The 18,027-nt window shown below is 47.3% G+C and overlaps 1 protein-coding gene across 1 annotated transcript in view; it reads left to right on the top strand.

The window, feature by feature from the left end:
- The window catches only part of CSMD2 (CUB and Sushi multiple domains 2), a 236,605-nt gene that overhangs the window by 168,111 nt on the left and 50,467 nt on the right, over window positions 1-18,027 (top strand). The window contains exons 26-34 of the mRNA XM_058819623.1: window positions 3,102-3,304; window positions 4,623-4,814; window positions 8,426-8,564; window positions 9,445-9,632; window positions 11,642-11,836; window positions 12,584-12,700; window positions 14,053-14,166; window positions 14,309-14,404; window positions 17,202-17,405. Coding sequence (XP_058675606.1) covers window positions 3,102-3,304; window positions 4,623-4,814; window positions 8,426-8,564; window positions 9,445-9,632; window positions 11,642-11,836; window positions 12,584-12,700; window positions 14,053-14,166; window positions 14,309-14,404; window positions 17,202-17,405 — 1,448 coding nt within the window. The remainder of the gene's footprint in view (window positions 1-3,101; window positions 3,305-4,622; window positions 4,815-8,425; window positions 8,565-9,444; window positions 9,633-11,641; window positions 11,837-12,583; window positions 12,701-14,052; window positions 14,167-14,308; window positions 14,405-17,201; window positions 17,406-18,027) is intronic.

Genomic DNA, 18,027 nt, shown 5'->3' on the forward strand with positions numbered 1-18,027 from the left:
AATCTCATCTATTTTTGTTCTCCTGGAAAAGGTTTTTATAGGACAGAGGAGAGAGGTCCCTTTTTCCCCCCCATCCAAAGGCTGCTTCAGCAACTTTGCTCTTGTAATCCCTAAAAGCATGAGCAGAGATTTGGGATCAACCAAAGGCTTGGAAGAGGCCAGCAGTGAAAGGAGAAGGTTCTGGAAGGTGTCAGAGCCCCACACACCTGGTGACCCTGCCTTTCCCAGGGATCAGAGCTCCCTCTCCCTGCCCCTTTCATCTCCCAGCTCCAGCAGCAGCACAGCTGATCTCAGGGGAGTGGAGATAGCACATTCCCAGCAACTTCATTTTTATGGTAATCCATTGGAAAAATAATCCTCTTCACGCATGATACAATTGCATAAAGCTCTCATTTATAACTTACATGAAAATTAATCACCAGAGCTTTTGGAATGAAGCTGTAGCTGCGCAGCACGAGGGGAAGGGCAGGGGGGTGAGACAGCGAGAAAAATGAGTCTGCACCTCAGAGCCATGGAAGGGAAAGGGCTGCTCTTGCAGAGGGGGCTTGGAGTGCCTTGGTTGGGCTGGAGGAGAGGAGGAAGGAGGAGGAAAAGCAGGAGGTTGTGCCGGAAAATGTGTGGAAATTCCTTACCTGGCTGGGAGCAGAGGACACAGAGACATGGCAGAGTTGTGGTCAATCCCTGATCCCAGTGTTGTAAAATTCCACTGATGTTGTTAATTCCCATTTTCATGGGTATTGACAGGTTCCACTTTGCAGAGTTTCATCTGAAAACAGCAGTGAGAAAATACCCAGAGCTGGAAGGGACCCACAGGGATCAAGGGTTGTTCACACTCAGGGTAGAGCTGGGCTCTCCTCTCTGCTCCTTGCTAAGCTGGCAGAACTTCCCCACTCTCACACTTATATTTATATAAATATCTCTCCCGGTTTTAATTTGGTTGTTGGTTTTGGTTTGGTTTGGGTGTTGGTGTTTGGGGTTTTTTTGTTTGGTTTTCTTTTTGTTTTGGTTTGTTGGGTTTTTTTGTTTGTTGGTTTGGGTTGGGTTGTTGTTTTTTTGTTTGTTTGTTTTTTGGTGGGTTTTTTTATTTGTTTTTTGGGGTTTGTTTGTTTGCTTGTTTGTTTGTGGTTCTTTTTGTTTGTTTTGTTTTGGGGGGTTTTTTTGTGATTTTTTTTTTTGTTTGTTTTTTACTGCATTTCCATGCCTGTAATTGGGAAATTGGGATTGTCAGAGTGCAGGAATAGAACTCCTTTCCTCTCAGGTATAGAACTCTTTTCCCTTCAGGAATAAAACTCCTTTCCCCTCAGGAATAAAATTCCTTTCCCTTCAGGAATAAAATTCCTTTCCCCTCAGGAATAGAATTTCTTTTCCCTTCAGGAATAAAACTCCTTTCCCCTCAGGAATAAAATTCCTTTCCCTTCAGGAATAAAATTCCTTTCTCCTCAGGAATAAAACTCCTTTCCCTTCAGGAATGAAACTCCTTTCCCTTCAGGAACAGAACCCCTTTCCCCTCAGGAATAAAACTCCTTTCCCCTCCATTGTCTGCTGCAGCAGGGGCTGTGCCTGGTGTCACACCTGGAGGGAGAAGCTGAGATGTGCCTGTGGAATAGCTGGATTTGCTCCAGAGAGCTCCAGATCTGATACCCCAGCAGATTCCAGCCTGATCACCTGGATCATCCAGGTGCTCTCCCCCTGAATTTGTTTTTTCTCAGATAAAAGGGGGTGGTTTAGGCAGCCCCGGAGTTGCTGGTGGCAGTTCCAGGGTGTCCCCCCAGCCCAGCTCAACCCCTGGCAGCCTCTCCCTGATCCCAAGGTCTCCAGGGATGAGTTTTTAGTTTTTCCCAGCAGTTCTGGCTCACTGGGCCCAGTTAAGGCTGGGAACAAACGTAATCACAGCAAGGCAGCCGTGGAGAACAGCTCTGCACCATCCATCCTGATTTTCCTCAGGCCTGGCTTTATTTCTCTTTGCTCAAGGTCTCTGCTTGGGAGATTTATGATTCAGCTCTTTTGGTTTCTCCCAGCTTCTCTGGGCATCATTTTGTTCCTGAGGATTTTGCAGTGGGGCTTTTTTCTTTTTTTTTCTCCCCCTTTTTTTATGGCTCTCCCCTGATTTATTTATGTTTGCTCCAGATAAATGGGAAAGCAGCCAAGTGAAAGCTTCCCTGTTTGCCTCTGTGGGCTGGCAGGGATTTCAGCCCAGCACCTGATGGATTTATTTTTTACAGAAGTTTTTTTTCTGTTTCTAGGTTTCTGTCCCCGTTTCACACTGGGGTTGAGTTGCCCATGCTTGGCCTGATTTTGTTGTGCCAGAGGGAAAATGGGGCAGTGACAAACAGGGACAGGGAAATTCCTCCTGTCCAGGTGGGATTGGAGTGCAGGAGTGGAAGGGATCAGCTCCATCAAATTTTCTGAAAAATCCCTTCACCAGGATTCCTTCTCCTGGGAAGCTCAGAAGCCTCAGAGAAAAATGAAAACAATAATTATCTGATTTGCTTCTCCTGTGTTTTGCTGCTTTGGAATGTAATTTAGAGATTGTTTATCCAACAGGTGATTGTCTCATTGGTTTCATGTGAATTGTTTTGACTTAATGACCAGTCATGGTCACGCAGTGTTGAACTCTGGAAAGAGTCACGAGATTCATTTTTATCTTTTAGCTTTCTGTCTGTTTCCTTTCTCTATTCTTTGGTGTAATTTAGTATAATTTATATAATATTTAGGACATAATATTTAGTAGTAGTAATAATAATAATTTATAAATAATATAATGTAAATTATATAATATATATATAATGTATAAACATATGTAAATATATATAATATAATATAATATAATATAATATAATATAATATAATATAATATAATATATAAATTTAGTAATGATGTAACATAAAATTTAGTATAATTTATATAATATAATAATATAAAATAACCAATTAGCCTTCTAAAAACATGGAGTCAAATTCAAGACTCAAAAAATACCACAACAAACCACACTCCAGGCCTGAATTCCAGATGAAACAACACATTCTGTGTGAGCCTGGCTGCCTGAACTTGGCACAAACCACACTCCAGGCCTGAATTCCGGGTGTTTTTTGCCCCTCAGGCTCCATTTCATGGTTTTCCACACCGAGGAGTTCCACGACGTGCTGCGGATCTGGGACGGGCCGGTGGAGAACGGGATCCTGCTGAAGGAGATGAGCGGCTCGGGGCTGCCTGGGGACATCCACAGCACCTTCAACTCCGTCATCCTGCAGTTCAACACCGACTTCTTCACCAGCAAGCAGGGCTTTGCCATCCAGTTCTCAGGTGGGGTGGGCAGGGGTTCCTCAAAATCCTGACCAGACCCAGAGGGAAACCCCAGCCAAACCTCAGCCCTGCAAACATATTAATTTCAATTATTTAGGGTGATACATTCCAATATTTATGGAACGTTCAGGTTTGTGCAGCTGTTTTGGAGTGATAAAAACAGGGAGTGGTTGGGTGAGTGATGATGTGACTTTGCCTGGACTGAGACACATTGAAACATCTTCCCAAGTTTGGGTTTTCTGTTTTTTCTTTCCATAACTTTCTGTCTAGGGTGTCTTGCTTGGCTGGGGGAACAAGGCAGCATTTTGGGGAGAATTTCTGCTGGGTTTCAGAGCTTTGGGATGACCCAGACAGAGGCAGAGCTTTGTGTTACGCAGCACAGCGGTGCCATCCTGGGTGTTTTTTGCCAGATTTTTGTGTCTTATCCTGCCAGGAAGGACCAGCCTGGGCTGTTAACTTCCTTATCTCCAGCTGCACAGAAAGAGAGGGATTTCCTCTGGCTCTTTCAAGAGCAGCTTTCTCTAAACTGCCTGGCTGTAACAGACTCTCATCAACTTAGCAGGAAATAAGCTCCTGATCTGGAGCTGGGCTTTATTGACTGCTCCTGCTCAAAGCCTTTGTTCAGCAGGTGTGACTAAGCAGCCAGACCTGAGCTCAGACCTGTCCACTTTGGGATCTTGGGAGCTTTAATGAGGTGGATAAGCTCACAAAACTCCTATTACTCCAGGATTTTCCCTGCTGGCAAATCCATGTGCTGTTGGCAGACCTTGAGCTCAGGCAGCAGCGAAGCTTTGCCTGTCCCCAGCTCAGGGGACATCTCAGACCTCAAAGAGAGGCAGCAACAAGTCTGGAAAGGAAACAAACACATTTCTGAAAGGTCAGGCTTGATGCTTCACAGATCTTGAGGCTAAATTTCTCTGGCACTCAGGGGAAAGCGTGAAGTGCTGGTGGCTGAGTTGATTTTGCAGCATGTGCCTTGGCACAGAACTCTCCAAAAGCACCGTGGAGGATCAGTGGGTGTCTGGCCTGATGGAGTAAACAGCCATGTGCACAATTCTACATCAAAGCTGCTCCCTGGGTGCTGCTCTTGAACTTGCTGGTCCCCAGAGCCTTTCCCAGCTGGAGTGGCAGATGCTCAGTGCAAAGGGAAAAGCACTTTTTGTGTGTGGGGGAACTTTGTGGGATGCTGAGGGAGGAGGGATGGGGAAACAAGGCACGGCCTGGATGTCTGGGTAAGGACAGAGCCTGAGGGCAGGCAGTGCTGCAGGCCTGGTGTTAATAAACATTAATATTCAGGAGTGCTTTTAATTCCCTGCAGTGTCCACAGCCACGTCCTGCAACGACCCAGGAATCCCCCAGAACGGGAGCCGGAGCGGGGACAGCAGGGAGGCCGGGGACTCCATCACCTTCCAGTGCAACCCTGGCTACAGCCTGCAAGGGGAGGCCCAGATCACCTGTGTGCAGATCCAGAACAGGTTCTTCTGGCAGCCAGACCCTCCCACCTGCACAGGTACGGGCACAGAGCCGTGGTCTGGGCACAGGGACACAGATCTGAGCCCGTGGACACACAGTCCTGTCCTGGCATGGGGACACAGATCCATGGTCTGGGCACAGGGATACAGATCTGTGACCTGGGCACAGGGACACAGGGCCCTGTCCTGGCACAGGGACACTGATCTGTGACCTGGGCACAGGGACACAGGGCCCTGTCCTGAATCCATGGACACAGGGTCCTGTCCTGGCACAGGGACACTGATCTGTGACCTGGGCACACAGACACAGATCTGTGACCTGAATCCATGGACACAAGATCCATGTCCTGAATCCATGCACACAGGGCCATGTTCTGGGCACAGGGACACAGATCTGTGACCTGGGCACAGGGACACAGGGCCCAGTCCTAAATCTATGGACACAGGGCCGTGCCCTGGCACATGGACACATATCCATGACCTGAATCCATGGACAGATCCCTGTCCTGAATCCATGGATACAGATCCATGATATGGGCCCAGGGACACAGATCCATGTCCTGAACCCAGGGACACAGATCCATTACCTGAGCACATGGACACAGGTCTGTCATCTGAATCCATGGACATAGATCCATGATCTGAGCCCAGGGATGCAGATCCATGTCCTGGGCACATGGACACAGATCCCTGTGCTAAATCTGTGGACACAAATCCATGTTTTAAATCCATGGACACAGATCCCTGTCTTGAGCCCATGGATACAGATCCGTGTTTTAAACCCATGGACACAGATCTGTGACCTGAATCCATGGACACAGATCCACGTCCTGGGCACATGGACACAGATCCATGTTTTAAACCCATGGACACAGATCTGTGACCTGAATCCATGGACACAGATCCCTGTTCTGAGCCCATGGACACAAATCCATGTCCTGAACCCATGTACACAGTTCCATGTTCTAAACCCATGGACACAGATCCCTGTCCTGAATCCACGGACACAGATCCGTGTCCTGAATTCATGGACACAGATCCACGTCCTGAACCCATGGACACAGATTCACATCCTGAACCCTGTTATAAAATTTCACTCCACACATCTTAAAAAATTAGGAAATATTTTAAAAAAATTATCCTTCAGGTCTCCAGAGCTGTGATTAAAAAAGCTGATTTTCTAGCACTTCAAATTGTACTTCAAATTATACTTCAGTTGTTTATAGGGTTTTTTTTTTTTACCAGCCAATTTTAATATGAAGTGACAAAGGATTTGGAGGAATAATCAGTGAAATATCAGTAACTGGGGGAGAGGCAGCTTGGTTGGAGCTAAACTGGGAAAACTCAGTGTTAAATTTAGAGCTGATTGGGGGTATTTAGCATTTCAGATGCATTTCTCCCTCTTTGTGGCACCACTGTGAAACAATCCAGGCTGGGAGAGCCCCAGGAGGTTTGGGCCATTTGAAGTTTGCATCCCTCCCAGTCCCAGGCAGCACTGGCTGGGTCCAGCTCCTGCTTCAAATCTTTTGGAGACTCTGGGTGGGATTTTCAAAGGAATCCGAGGGTGTTGAACACTTGTCTCCCTCAGGCTTTTCAAAAATGAGTCCTTAGATTTCAGTTTCTGCAGAGTTTTCCCCTGACGTTACAGTATGGGAGGGGAAGGCACCCTTGGGGTTAAAATTGGAGTGAGTGGGCACAGAAGAGATGCTGGTGGGTCCTTCCAAAGCATTTTTTGGGGGGACTTTCAGCCAAATTTTCCATATCTGTGCTGTGGTTTCCAGAAGGATAACATTTCTCCATTTTTAGACTTGAAAAAGCTCTCTAATCCATACTATGGCATTTCTAGACCAGCCCCACTGGGTTTTACCTGATCTTTTTCTCTATATTTTTCTATATCAAAGCCCACAGGACAATACCATGTGCTCATTCCTTCAAGGAAAATGTTTCCAAGATTTATCCCATCATTTTTGTCCCATCCCAGCTCATTTCCCACTCTGTAGCTGCTGTCAGCACAGGTTGTGCTCTCCTTGCTCTCATCCCATCCCAAACATGGGAGGCTTGGTGGTCCTTCCAAAGCATTTTCTGGGGGGACTTTCAGCCAAATTTTCCATATCTGTGCTGTGCTTTCCAGAAGGATAACATTTCTCCATTTTTGGACTTGAAAAAGCTCTCTAATCTCTCCTATGGCATTTCTAGACCAGCCCCATTGGGTTTTACCTGATCTTTTTCTTGATATTTTTCTTTATCAAAGCCCACAGGACAATCCTATGTGCTCATTCCTTTATGGAAAATGTTTCCAAGATTTATCCCATCATTTTTGTCCCATCCCAGTTCATTTCCCACTCTTTATCTGCTCTCAGACCCCCTTCCTTTCACCCCAAATACGTGAGAGCCGATCTGAGAAACCTCAGAGCCCTCACAAAGAGCCTGCATAATAAAAAACTGACAGGAAAAATATCAGTCATGTTTTGCCACGGTGAGAAACACCGAGCAGGCACTTTGAGCCTTTAAAAAGCAATAATTGATTTTTCAATCAGCTTGGCATTTAATGTGCTGGGAAGTGGAGTAAACACGACGGAGCCATTTAGGCCCAGACGTGTTTTCACCTCATTACGGGCGAGCAGGCCTTGACAGGGACTTCCATAAATGCAGCAGAAAAGTGGAATTTCTTCCTCTCTCCCCCTCTTGGCACTTCACTTATGGGTTTTGGGAAGGTCCTGGTGGCATCCAGAGATCTTTGTGGTGTTTGGCAGAGCCACCACAACCTCATGTCCTACATGAACCTCAGGGTGTTTGGCAGAGCCACCACAACCTCATGTCCTACATGAACCTCAGGGTCACGTCCCACCAAAATACCCCACAAGGATTCTGTGCTATCTCAATCCCCCCTGTCTGTCACATCTCCTTTTTTTATTCCATTCCTGCTTTCCGTTTGATGCTTTGGAAGTCTGTGTGCTCCAAATTGTGAAAAACGCCAATCACTTGTTTTTAAAATTTTAAAAGCTTAATAGTAATAAAATGGTTATAAAAAATAGTACTACAATTAGAATTCATTAATATTAATTCTATTCTATATAATAATTAGTAATATTAATTAATAATAATTTGGACAAATTGAATTAGGACAATATGAGACAATAAAGACAAAGAGTTACCAATGTCCAGGTACCTTTTCTGGGCAGCATGAGCCTGAAAAAGGACACAGTTAACAAACGATTAACCCTTAAAAAATAACCTGTTGTATATTCATACACCTCATCCATGATGCATAAATTCCATTCAAACACAGGATTCTGTCTGGTCAGTGCCAACTTTTTCCTCTGAATCTTAACAGCGCCTTTGAGGTGGGAAGAATTTCATTTCTTCTGATAATGGACCAATAAATTCTTTTTCTCTGAAAGATTTAGGTGTCCTGTCGCTGCTATCTCGCTGCGAGTCCTTTCTTTAAAAAAGTATCCTGCATAGCATAGTTTCTATTTTAACATTTTTTATAACCTAAAACTATATTTATAAACACACTACTTAAGAGAATTAATCCAGCATTACTTCCTACCACAACACATATAATATTCATTTGAATATTTGCAAAAAGCCAATCATAAAATACGCATTTTTCACAAAAGGCTCACCCTTGGTGGTTTTCCTGCAGCTCCGTGTGGCGGGATCCTGACGGGCCCGGCTGGGGTGATCCTGTCCCCACAGTACCCAGAGCCATATCCCCCAGGGAAGGAGTGTGACTGGAAGCTGACAGTGTCCCCTGACTATGTCATTGCCCTGGTGTTCAGCGTGTGAGTACACAAGGGTTTGGTGCCGTGGCCTTGGGGAGGGGACGCATGGTTTGGTGCCATGGCCACAGAGAGGGGAGGGAGGATCTGGGTGTGGATGTCTGAACTCTGCAAAGGAACCAACCCAAAGCTGATGGAGCTGTCCCATGCCCTTGGATAATCTGTTCCCAGCCTTTTTTTTGGAGGGGGGATCCTCATATTCCAGCTGCAGCTCTTCTTTGACAGACATAACATTGTCACAGTCATATTTTCTGGAAAAATCCCTTCTCCCAGGATTCTTCTTCTGGGAAGCTGAGAAGCCTCAGAGAAAAAGGAAAACAATATTATCTCATTTCTTCTCCTGTGTTTTGCTCACATGTAGAATATGTTTGGAGATTGTTTACCCACAGCTGATTGTTTCATTGGATTCTGCTGTGAGTTGTTTTCACTTTTTTGGCCAACTGGGGCCAAGCTGTGTCAGGACCCTGGAAAGAGTCACAAGTCTTCATTATTATCTCTTTAGCCTTTTATATTCTTTAGTGTAGTTTACTTTGCATTCTTTAATATAATACAGTATCATAAAATAATAAATCAGCCTTCTGAGAACATGTAGTCAGATTCATCATTCCTTCCACCCCACAAATACAACAGAACATGATGTGGCACAGCCCAGGAATCCCTGCAGCAGCTGCAGCTCTGAGACCAACCCCATCCCAACCCCTTGACTCCATCCCTACTCCTGGATCCCTCACTCATGGGATGGAGGCCGGAATTTCCTCTGCCTGGCAGGATTTTGGAGCAGGAGCAGCCAATCCCTGCCCTGAGCTTCCACATCCCAGAACATCAACCCCGCGTTCTCCAGGGACATCTCCTGACCCCAAGCTCTCCTCCTTTGCTTTTGCAGCTTCAGCCTGGAGCCTGGCTACGATTTCCTGCACATCTATGACGGGCCTGACTCCCTGAGCCCCCTGATTGGGAGTTTTTATGGCTCCCAGCTGCCAGAGAGGATCGAGAGCAGCAGCAACAGCCTTTTCCTGGCGTTCCGGAGCGATGCCTCCGTCAGCAACGCCGGCTTCGTCATCGAGTACACAGGTGAGGGCTGGGGGCTCAGCAGCTACCTGGGGCTTTCCCTCTGCTTATTCCCACATTATTCCACTTGTTGGAACAACTGGAGAGGCTCTAGATGGTGTGGAAAAGTCCTGCCAGGGGGAGCTCTGGTGTTTTGGCACCCCTGAAGCAGAGGGTGGAGAAGGGGAGGGAGGGAGTCCTTCTTGCCAAAAGCGGTGGGAAGAGAGAGGGAGGTGAAGAGGAATGAAAAAGGAAAATAGAAAAAGTGGTGCTCAAAAGTGTCCAAAATCTGTGCATAAAGACTCCACCAGCAGCTACCTGGGGCTCTGCTTATTCCCAGATTATTCCACCTCTTTGGAACAAGTGGAGAGGCTCTAGATGTTGTAGAAAACTCCTGCCAGGGGGAATTCTGGTCTTTTGGCACCCCCAAAGCAGAGGGTGGAGAAAAGAAGGAGGAGAGTTCCTCTTGCCCAAAGCAGTGGGAACAGAGAGAGAGGTGAAGAAGAATGAAACAGGAAAAGAGGAAAAGTGGTGCTCAAAGTGTCCCAAATTTGTGCATGAAGACCCCACAGAGCCAGGAGAACCCAGGATTTCAGGATTTAAAGGCTGAGGATACAAATGTGTGATGAGCAATGGGGGTTGACCAGTCTGTGGCTTCCAAAACAGGGAATTGGTGCTCTGAGGAAAAAGAAAATCCCATCTTTTTGTGCCCCATTCATTTGGATCACCTGGTGCAGCTGCTGTGGACAGGAAATCGTGGGATCACCTGATTTTTCATGCAGAGAAGCAAAAGAAAAACCTGTGGGCTTTACAGTTTCCTGTTCCTTCTTTCCACACCTTCCCCAAAATCTGAGAGCCCCTGATTTAATGCTTAAGCACACTTGAATTGTTCCCAGAGCCACTGCTCTCAGAAAAGCCCTTGTCTTTAATGAGCAATTTCCAAATGACAAAAGAGCAGGATTAATCAAAGCCTCTAATTATATTGCAGGCAGGGAAAAAAAAATTAAAGAAAAGAAAAACCCAAAAAAAAGAGCTGTTAGAAGAAGGAAAAAAATATCTTAAGTCCTGACAGCTCTGTAGTGTTCTCTGGAGTTTTTATGTGGAAATGGGATTTTAAACTCTGCAGGAAGAGAATTTTGCACTCTGTACCTGCCAGGAGGGTGGAGCAAGGTGGGGTTTGGCCTCTGCTCCCAGGGAACAGGGACAGGGTGAGAGGGAACAGCCTCAAGTTGTGCCAGGGGAGGCTCAGGTTGGACATGAGCAGGAATTTCTGCATGGAAAAGGTTCCAGGCCTTGGAAAGGGTGGAATCCCCACCCCTGGAGGTGTCCAGGAATAAATGAAAGGATCCCACACTGGTTTGGGTTGGAAAGGACCTTAAAACCCATCCATAGGCAGGGACACCTTCCACCATCCCAGATTGCTCCAGTTCCATCCAGCCTGGCCTTGGACCCTTCCAGGGATGGGAAATCCAGGATTTCTCTGTGCCAGATGGAGATTTCTCCCCATCTCAAATATGATTTGTCCTTGTAGCACTCCTTGTGGCTGGTGACAGGGTGGGGACGGGTCACAGCTTGAGCTCGATGGTCCTGAAGGGATTTTCCAGCCTCAGCAATCCTGGGATTGTGTGAAATCAGAGTTTTGATTTGGCTTATGGTCCTTCAAGACCCCACTGAACCCAGGGGAACCCAGGATTTCAGGATTTAAAGGCTGAGGATACAAATGTGTGATGGGCAGAGAGGGTTCCTCAGTCTGTGGCTCCCAAAAAAGAGAGTTTGGATTTTGGGTGCCAAGGTGGGAACTGAAGCCTCCCTTCTCCCAGAATCCAAACCAAATCCCAAATCCACACCCTGCAAATGGTGCCAGTCCTTGTCAAAATCCCACACATTCCCAAGTGAAAAAAATCCTAAAAAAAAATCCCATTGCACTGATCAAAGCAGCAGAGGAGCTGCGCCCGAGGAATAAAAATCCTGGGAAATTTATTTTTTAACATTTTTTTTATACTTTTTAAAAAATTTTATCTCTTTCCCTGCAGAGAACCCCCGGGAGTCCTGCTTTGACCCAGGCTCCATCAAGAATGGCACCAGGGTGGGCACGGACCTGAAGCTGGGCTCCACCATCACCTTCTACTGTGATGGGGGCTACGACATCGAGGGGGGCCCCACCCTCACCTGTGTGATGGGAGGGGATGGGAAACCCACCTGGAACAAGCCACGCCCCACCTGTACAGGTAAATCCCACAGGGAGGGGCTGGGGGCAGGATCTGCCCAGAGCTGGACCCCTCAGTGCATCCCCCGTGGAAAACTGGGGCTTAATTCACAGGGGTTTTCTCAGTTTTTCCCTAATTTTTTTAGGGGTTTTACCAGGAATTAGTTTTCATCGTTTTTCAGGGGTTTAACAGCTCTTTTTTTAAAGAAAGAACTGATTTTTGGGAATTTTTTTGAGGTTTTTTTTGGAGACAGGAAGCTGGACGTGGCTGATTCAGTGCCTGGCACAGGGCAGGAGTCAGGAATCCACTTAAACCCTGGCTAAACCTGATCCTTGCTAATCCAAACCCTCAATCCTGGGTGTTCCTGAGCAAGGGCAGAGCTCAGTGGCAAAACAAGGGTTTTTTCCTTAGGGTTTCTCTGTGATTATTTTATTTTCTTTTCTGACTTTATAGTTTGCAGTCAGACTTGAGCTGAGAAGGGCATCAAGAGGCAGCTGGTGGGGGGAAGGAGTGAAATCCCTAATTTGGGAAGGCTCTGGCAGGGAATACTGAGGAAAGGTGGCAAAAGGAGCTCATGCCCAGCTGTGAGGTGGGGAACAGAGCAAATCCCACATTAATCAGAGGTTTGATAATTCCAGCACAAACTCAGGGTGGGATAAACCTGATTTTTCCAATGAGAACGTTCAGGGAGCAGCACCTGGAGCAGGGGATGGTGGCTGGGGACATTTCCAGGCTCCAGGGGTGCTCCATGATCCTTTTCCCTTGCAGCTCCCTGTGGAGGGCAGTACACAGGCTCAGATGGAGTCGTCCTGTCCCCAAATTATCCCCAAAACTACACCAGTGGCCAGGTGTGCCTGTACTCCATCGTCGTGCCCAAGGACTATGGTACCATGCTTGGAATTTTCATGGGATTCTCTTCTTATTTGCTGGGTTTTTAATGATAATTTTTCTAAGTTCATCCAGAACTGGAGATAAGGAAGATGGGAGAGTAGCAGGAGGTGCTGTTGGGTGCTCTTTGTGCTGGAGTCAGAGAAAATTCTGGATTTGTCCAATTTTGTCCATTGCAGCTAGTCAATAATTATTGTTCCTCAGTGGAATTTTGAACCTCGTGTTGCCTAGGCAGGGAAAGGAGATGAGTCACAGAAAATTCCCAGAGGGCTGGGAATCAGTGGGAAAATGTTGAGTTAATGAACCCAGGGGGGCCTGGTGCTGCCTCTGGAATTTGGGGATAAATAAAAGGCTCCCATTTTTCCAAAGGCAGCTGAAACACAGGACAGAGGTAGTGCTGGGAAAATAGATCCCAGTTTGGAATGGTAGGGTCCTGGGGGTCCGGGCCAGGGGTTGGACTGGATGGTCCTTGGGGTCTGGTTCAGCTCTGGGGACTCTCTGAGTCCATGAAAGTGCCTTGGCCCCACAGGCTGGGTGTGGAGGGTGGTGTAGGGACAGCAGTGGAGTGGCAGTGGGGTCATCAGTGGGGTGATAGTGGGGACAGCAATGGGATGGCAGTAGGATGGTGGCAGGGGGATGGGAGTGGGATGACACCAGTGGGGTCATCAGTGGGGACAGCGCTGGGATGGAATGGGGATGACATTGGGGATGATGGTGTGATGACCCTGGGGACAGCAATGTGGTGACACTGGGGACAGCAGTGGGATGGCAGTGTGATGACACTGGGGACAGCAATATGGGGACAGCAGTGTGGTGGCACTGGGGACATCAGAGTGGTGGCACTGGGGACAGCAATATGGGGACACCAGTGGGATGGCAGTGTGATGACACTGGGGACAGCAATATGGGGACAGCAGTGTGGTGGCACTGGGGACATCAGAGTGGTGGCGCTGGGGACAGCAATATGGGGACACCAGTGGGATGGCAGTGTGATGACACTGGGGACAGCAGTGGGACAGTAGTTTGGTGACATAGGGGACAGCAGCATGGTGATGCTGGAGACAGCAGTGGGATGGCAGTATGGTGGCACTGGGGACAGCAATATGGGGACAGCATTGCGGTGGCACTGGAGACAGCAGCGTGGTGACACTGGGGACAGCAGTGTGGTGACACTGGGGACAGCAGTGTGGTGGCACTGGGCTCAGCAGCGTGGTGACACTGGGGACAGCAGTGGGGTGGCACTGGGGACAGCAGTGGGATGGCAGTGTGGTGACACTGGGGACAGCAGCGTGGTGGCACTGGGGCAGCAGTGGCCGGTGCCAGCCCTGTCCCTGTCCCTGTCCCCACAGTGCTCTTCGGGCAGTTTGCCTTTTTCCAGACGGCGCTCAATGACGTGGTGGAGGTGCACGATGGCCCCACGGAGCACTCACGGCTGCTCAGCTCCCTCTCAGGCTCTCACTCAGGTAGGGAGCTGCCCCCTGTCCCCTCTCCCTGTCCCTGTCACTGCTGGGGACAGCAGCTTTGGCACAGCTGTCACCCAACACCCGCTCCCTGTGGCTCATTCCTTCACCTCTGTCTCTCCTGTTTTCCCTCCTCCCCATCCAGGGGAATCTTTGCCATTGGCCACCACCAACCAGATCCTCATCAAATTCAGCTCCAGGGGTCAATCCACAGCCAAAGGCTTTCATTTTGTCTACCAAGGTGAGTTCAGGTGTGTTCTGGAAGTTTCCTTGGGTCATTCCCAGGGGTGTCCTGAGTGTCCTGAGCTGCTTTTGGTGTCTGGGGGTTCTGAGCAGGGAAAATCACAGGGAATTAGGATTCCTTTGGGAGCAGAGCTCTGGCAGGGCTGCTCTGGGCGCTTTGTATTCTGCCCTTTCATTCCCACTCAGCCTGAACCCTGCACATCCCAGGATTACCATCACCCCCATCCCAGCGTGCCCGGAGTCACACAGGGAATTTGGGGATTTATCCCCCAGCAATTCTCCCCAGTGGCATTTTTAGCACTTTCGCTGGGTGTAAGCAGCTGAAATCCCGTCTGGCAGCTCGGAAATCCTCCCTGTGTGCATGTCACAGGCTCGGGGCTGTCACACTGCTGCCCCTTGATCCTTTCAGTAACAGCTTTGTGCTGCACTGGGCGAGAACAGCTCGGGGATTTTATGGGAGTAAATAAGAAATGATGCACGGAACAGTGGGAAAGCAGAAGGGATTTCTCACCCACGTGCTCCCTGGAGTTATCTGTGGGAACATCCAGGCTTTTTGCTGCAAAGAGGGGACAGACACTGGCACGACCTGAGCCTTCTGCAGGGGTGAAGCAAAGCATGGTTTGGATTTTGGAGTAGTTAGAGATCTGTTCTCTTGAATTCCTGCCTAATGAGTGTGAAACAGCCGTGGTTGTGATTGTAATCTTCAAAGAGCTCAGCAGAACAAAGGTTTTGATGAAAGCAGGGAAGGTTTCCTCCTCCCTCCTGCAAGAGCTGCATGGGAAGCAAGGGGAAAAGGGCGATCCTGATTTGGATCTGCCTGGCCAGACTCTAATTAGCTAAATACTCATAAATTTAAAGCAACTCAGAGGAAAATATTAATTGAATTCTTCCTTGGCAATAGACCTGGGGTTTTTTGATGAGTTTTTCTCCTCACTTATCTGCCAGACTCATTCCTGTTTTTGACTGTAATTCCCAGTATTTGACAGAAATATCAACAATTTCAGCACCATCACAACTTAAATCCCCCTTTTCTCTCTTTTCCAAAGATGATTTTTTTCCCAATTACTGTTCCTTCATGACCATGAGGCCCAGGGAGCTGAGGAACCCAAAGGGTCCTGCATTAGGTGACAAAACAATGTTTTGGAAAGCCACTGCCAAATCCTTTGGTTCCCCTGGGTAAAAACAACCTTTTGGTGTGGGGAAAGTTCTCTGGAAGGAGGCAGTGGGGGGATTCTGGATGTTCCAGCTGCTTTTATTTCAAGTATAGAATCATTAAATCATTAAAGTTGAAAAAAACCTCCAAGATCTTCAAGTCCAACCTTCATCCAGGTGCCCCCATGCCCACCCAGCTGTGTCACCAAGTGCCACCTCCACTTGTTCTGGCATGGAGCCACTTGAACTCAGATCACCTGAACTGGTAGAACTGGGAATGAAATGTTCTTTTTTTCTCTTCTCCGTGGTCATGCTTGGATTCAGCTCACTTCTGGGGTTTAGGTGCTTTGGGATTTAGGAATGATCAGTCAATGGTCATGCTTGGATTAAGCCAATCTTTAGGATTTAGATGCTTAGGGGTTTAGGAGTAATCACTCAATGGTCATGCCTGGATTAAGCCAATCTTTAGGATTTAGGTATAATCAGTCAATGCTCATGATTGGATTCGACCGATTTTTGGGATTTAGATACAATCACTCAATGGTCATGCTTGGATTAAGCCAATCTTTGGGATTTAAATAAAATCAAGCTGTGGTTATGCTTGGATTCATCCTCTCTTTGTGATTTAGATACTTTGGGGTTTTAGATAACATCAGTCAGTGGCCAAGTTTGGATTCAGCCCTTCCTTGGGGTTTAGGTACAATTGGTCAATGGTCAAGTTTGGATTCAGCCCCGATACTTTAAGGTTTTAGATACAATCAGTCAATGGCCAAGTTTGGATTTAGCTCTTCCTTGGGATTTAGATACTTTGGGGTTTAAGTGCAATCAGTCAATGGTCATGTTTGGATTCAACCCTGATACTTCAGGTTTTTAGATACAATCAGTCAATGGTCAAGTTTGCATTCAACCCCTCGTTGGGGTTTAGATACAGTCAATGGCCAAGTTTGAATTCAGCCCTTCCTTTGGGATTTAGATACTTTGGGGTTTATGTACAATCAGCCAATGATCATGTTTGGATTCAGCCCCAATACTTTAGATTTTTAGGAACAGTCAATGGCCAAGTTTAGATTCAGCCCCTCCTTGGGATTTAGATAAATCAGTCAATGGTCAAGTTTGGATTCAGCCACTCTTTGGGGTTTAGATAAATCAGTCAATGGCCAAGTTTGGATTCAGCCCCTCCTTGGAGTTTAAATACTTTGAGATTTAGGTACAATCAGTCAGTGGCCAAGTTTGAATTCAGCCCTTCCTTTGGATTTGGATACTTTGGGGTTTAGGTACAATCAGCCAATGGTCATGTTTGGATTCAACCCCCTTGGGATTTAAGTACAATCAGCCAATGGTCATGTTTGGATTCAGCCCCTCTTTGGGGTTTAGATAAATCAGCCAGTGGCCAAGTTTGGATTCAGCCACCCTTTGGGATTTAAACACTTTGGGGTTTAGGTACAATCATTCAATAATCATGTTTGGATTCACCCCTGACGCTTCAGGCTTTAGGTACAACCACTCAACAGTCAAGTCTGCACCTGGCACCTCTCCGCATTCAGACACTCAGTAATTCCAGTGTAAAACAGACAAATCTTCTCTCCACCATCTCCGTGCCAGCACTAACTGTGTTTTGTGTGTGTGCCTCCCCCGTGTGCCAGCCGTGCCCCGCACCAGCGCCACGCAGTGCAGCTCGGTGCCGGAGCCGCGGCACGGCCGGCGCCTGGGCAGCGACTTCGCCGTGGGCGCGCTGGTGCGCTTCGAGTGCAGCCCCGGCTACAGCCTCAGGGGCTCCCCTGCCATCCAGTGCCTGGCCATGCCCGGGGCCCTGGCCCAGTGGAACGCCTCCGTCCCCACCTGCGTGGGTAGGTGCCACCTTGGTTTTCTAAAGTTTTTCTGAGTTTTCTGGTGTTTGCGTTCTTGTCGCGCGTTTTATGTAAATAATTATTGTTCTGCGTTCTTTTATGGAGGAGGAGAAATTTTATGGGCTGTTGGTTTGTCCAGTGTCATTGGAGAGGTGGCACTGCCACCCTCCAATCCACTTTTGGAAATCTATAAATGTTAGAAATTAAAAGCACTCTTTTTACCTTGAAAAGAGCAGCATGTCCGTGGCGTTTTATTTCAAGAGGAGAAATGTGATGGGCTGTTGGTTTGTCCAGTGTCATCGGAGAGGTGGCACTGTCACCCTCCAATCCACTGTCACTTTTGGAAATTTATAAATGTTAGAGTCAGAAATTAAAAGCTCTCTTTTTACCTTGAAAAGAGTTTTTTAAAGTTTTTCTGAGCTTTCTGATGTTTGCGTTCTTGTCGCGCGCTTTATGTAAATGACTTATTGTTCTGCATTCTTTTATGGAGGAGGGGAAATTTGATGGGCTGTTGGTTTGTCCAGTGTCATTGGAGAAGTGGCACTGTCACCCTCCAATCCACTTTTGGAAATCTATAAATGTTAAAGTCAGAAATTAAAAGCTCTCTTTTTACCTTGAAAAG

Source organism: Ammospiza caudacuta, chromosome 25 (assembly GCF_027887145.1).
Source record: "Ammospiza caudacuta isolate bAmmCau1 chromosome 25, bAmmCau1.pri, whole genome shotgun sequence".
NCBI classification, from domain to species: Eukaryota; Metazoa; Chordata; class Aves; order Passeriformes; family Passerellidae; genus Ammospiza; species Ammospiza caudacuta.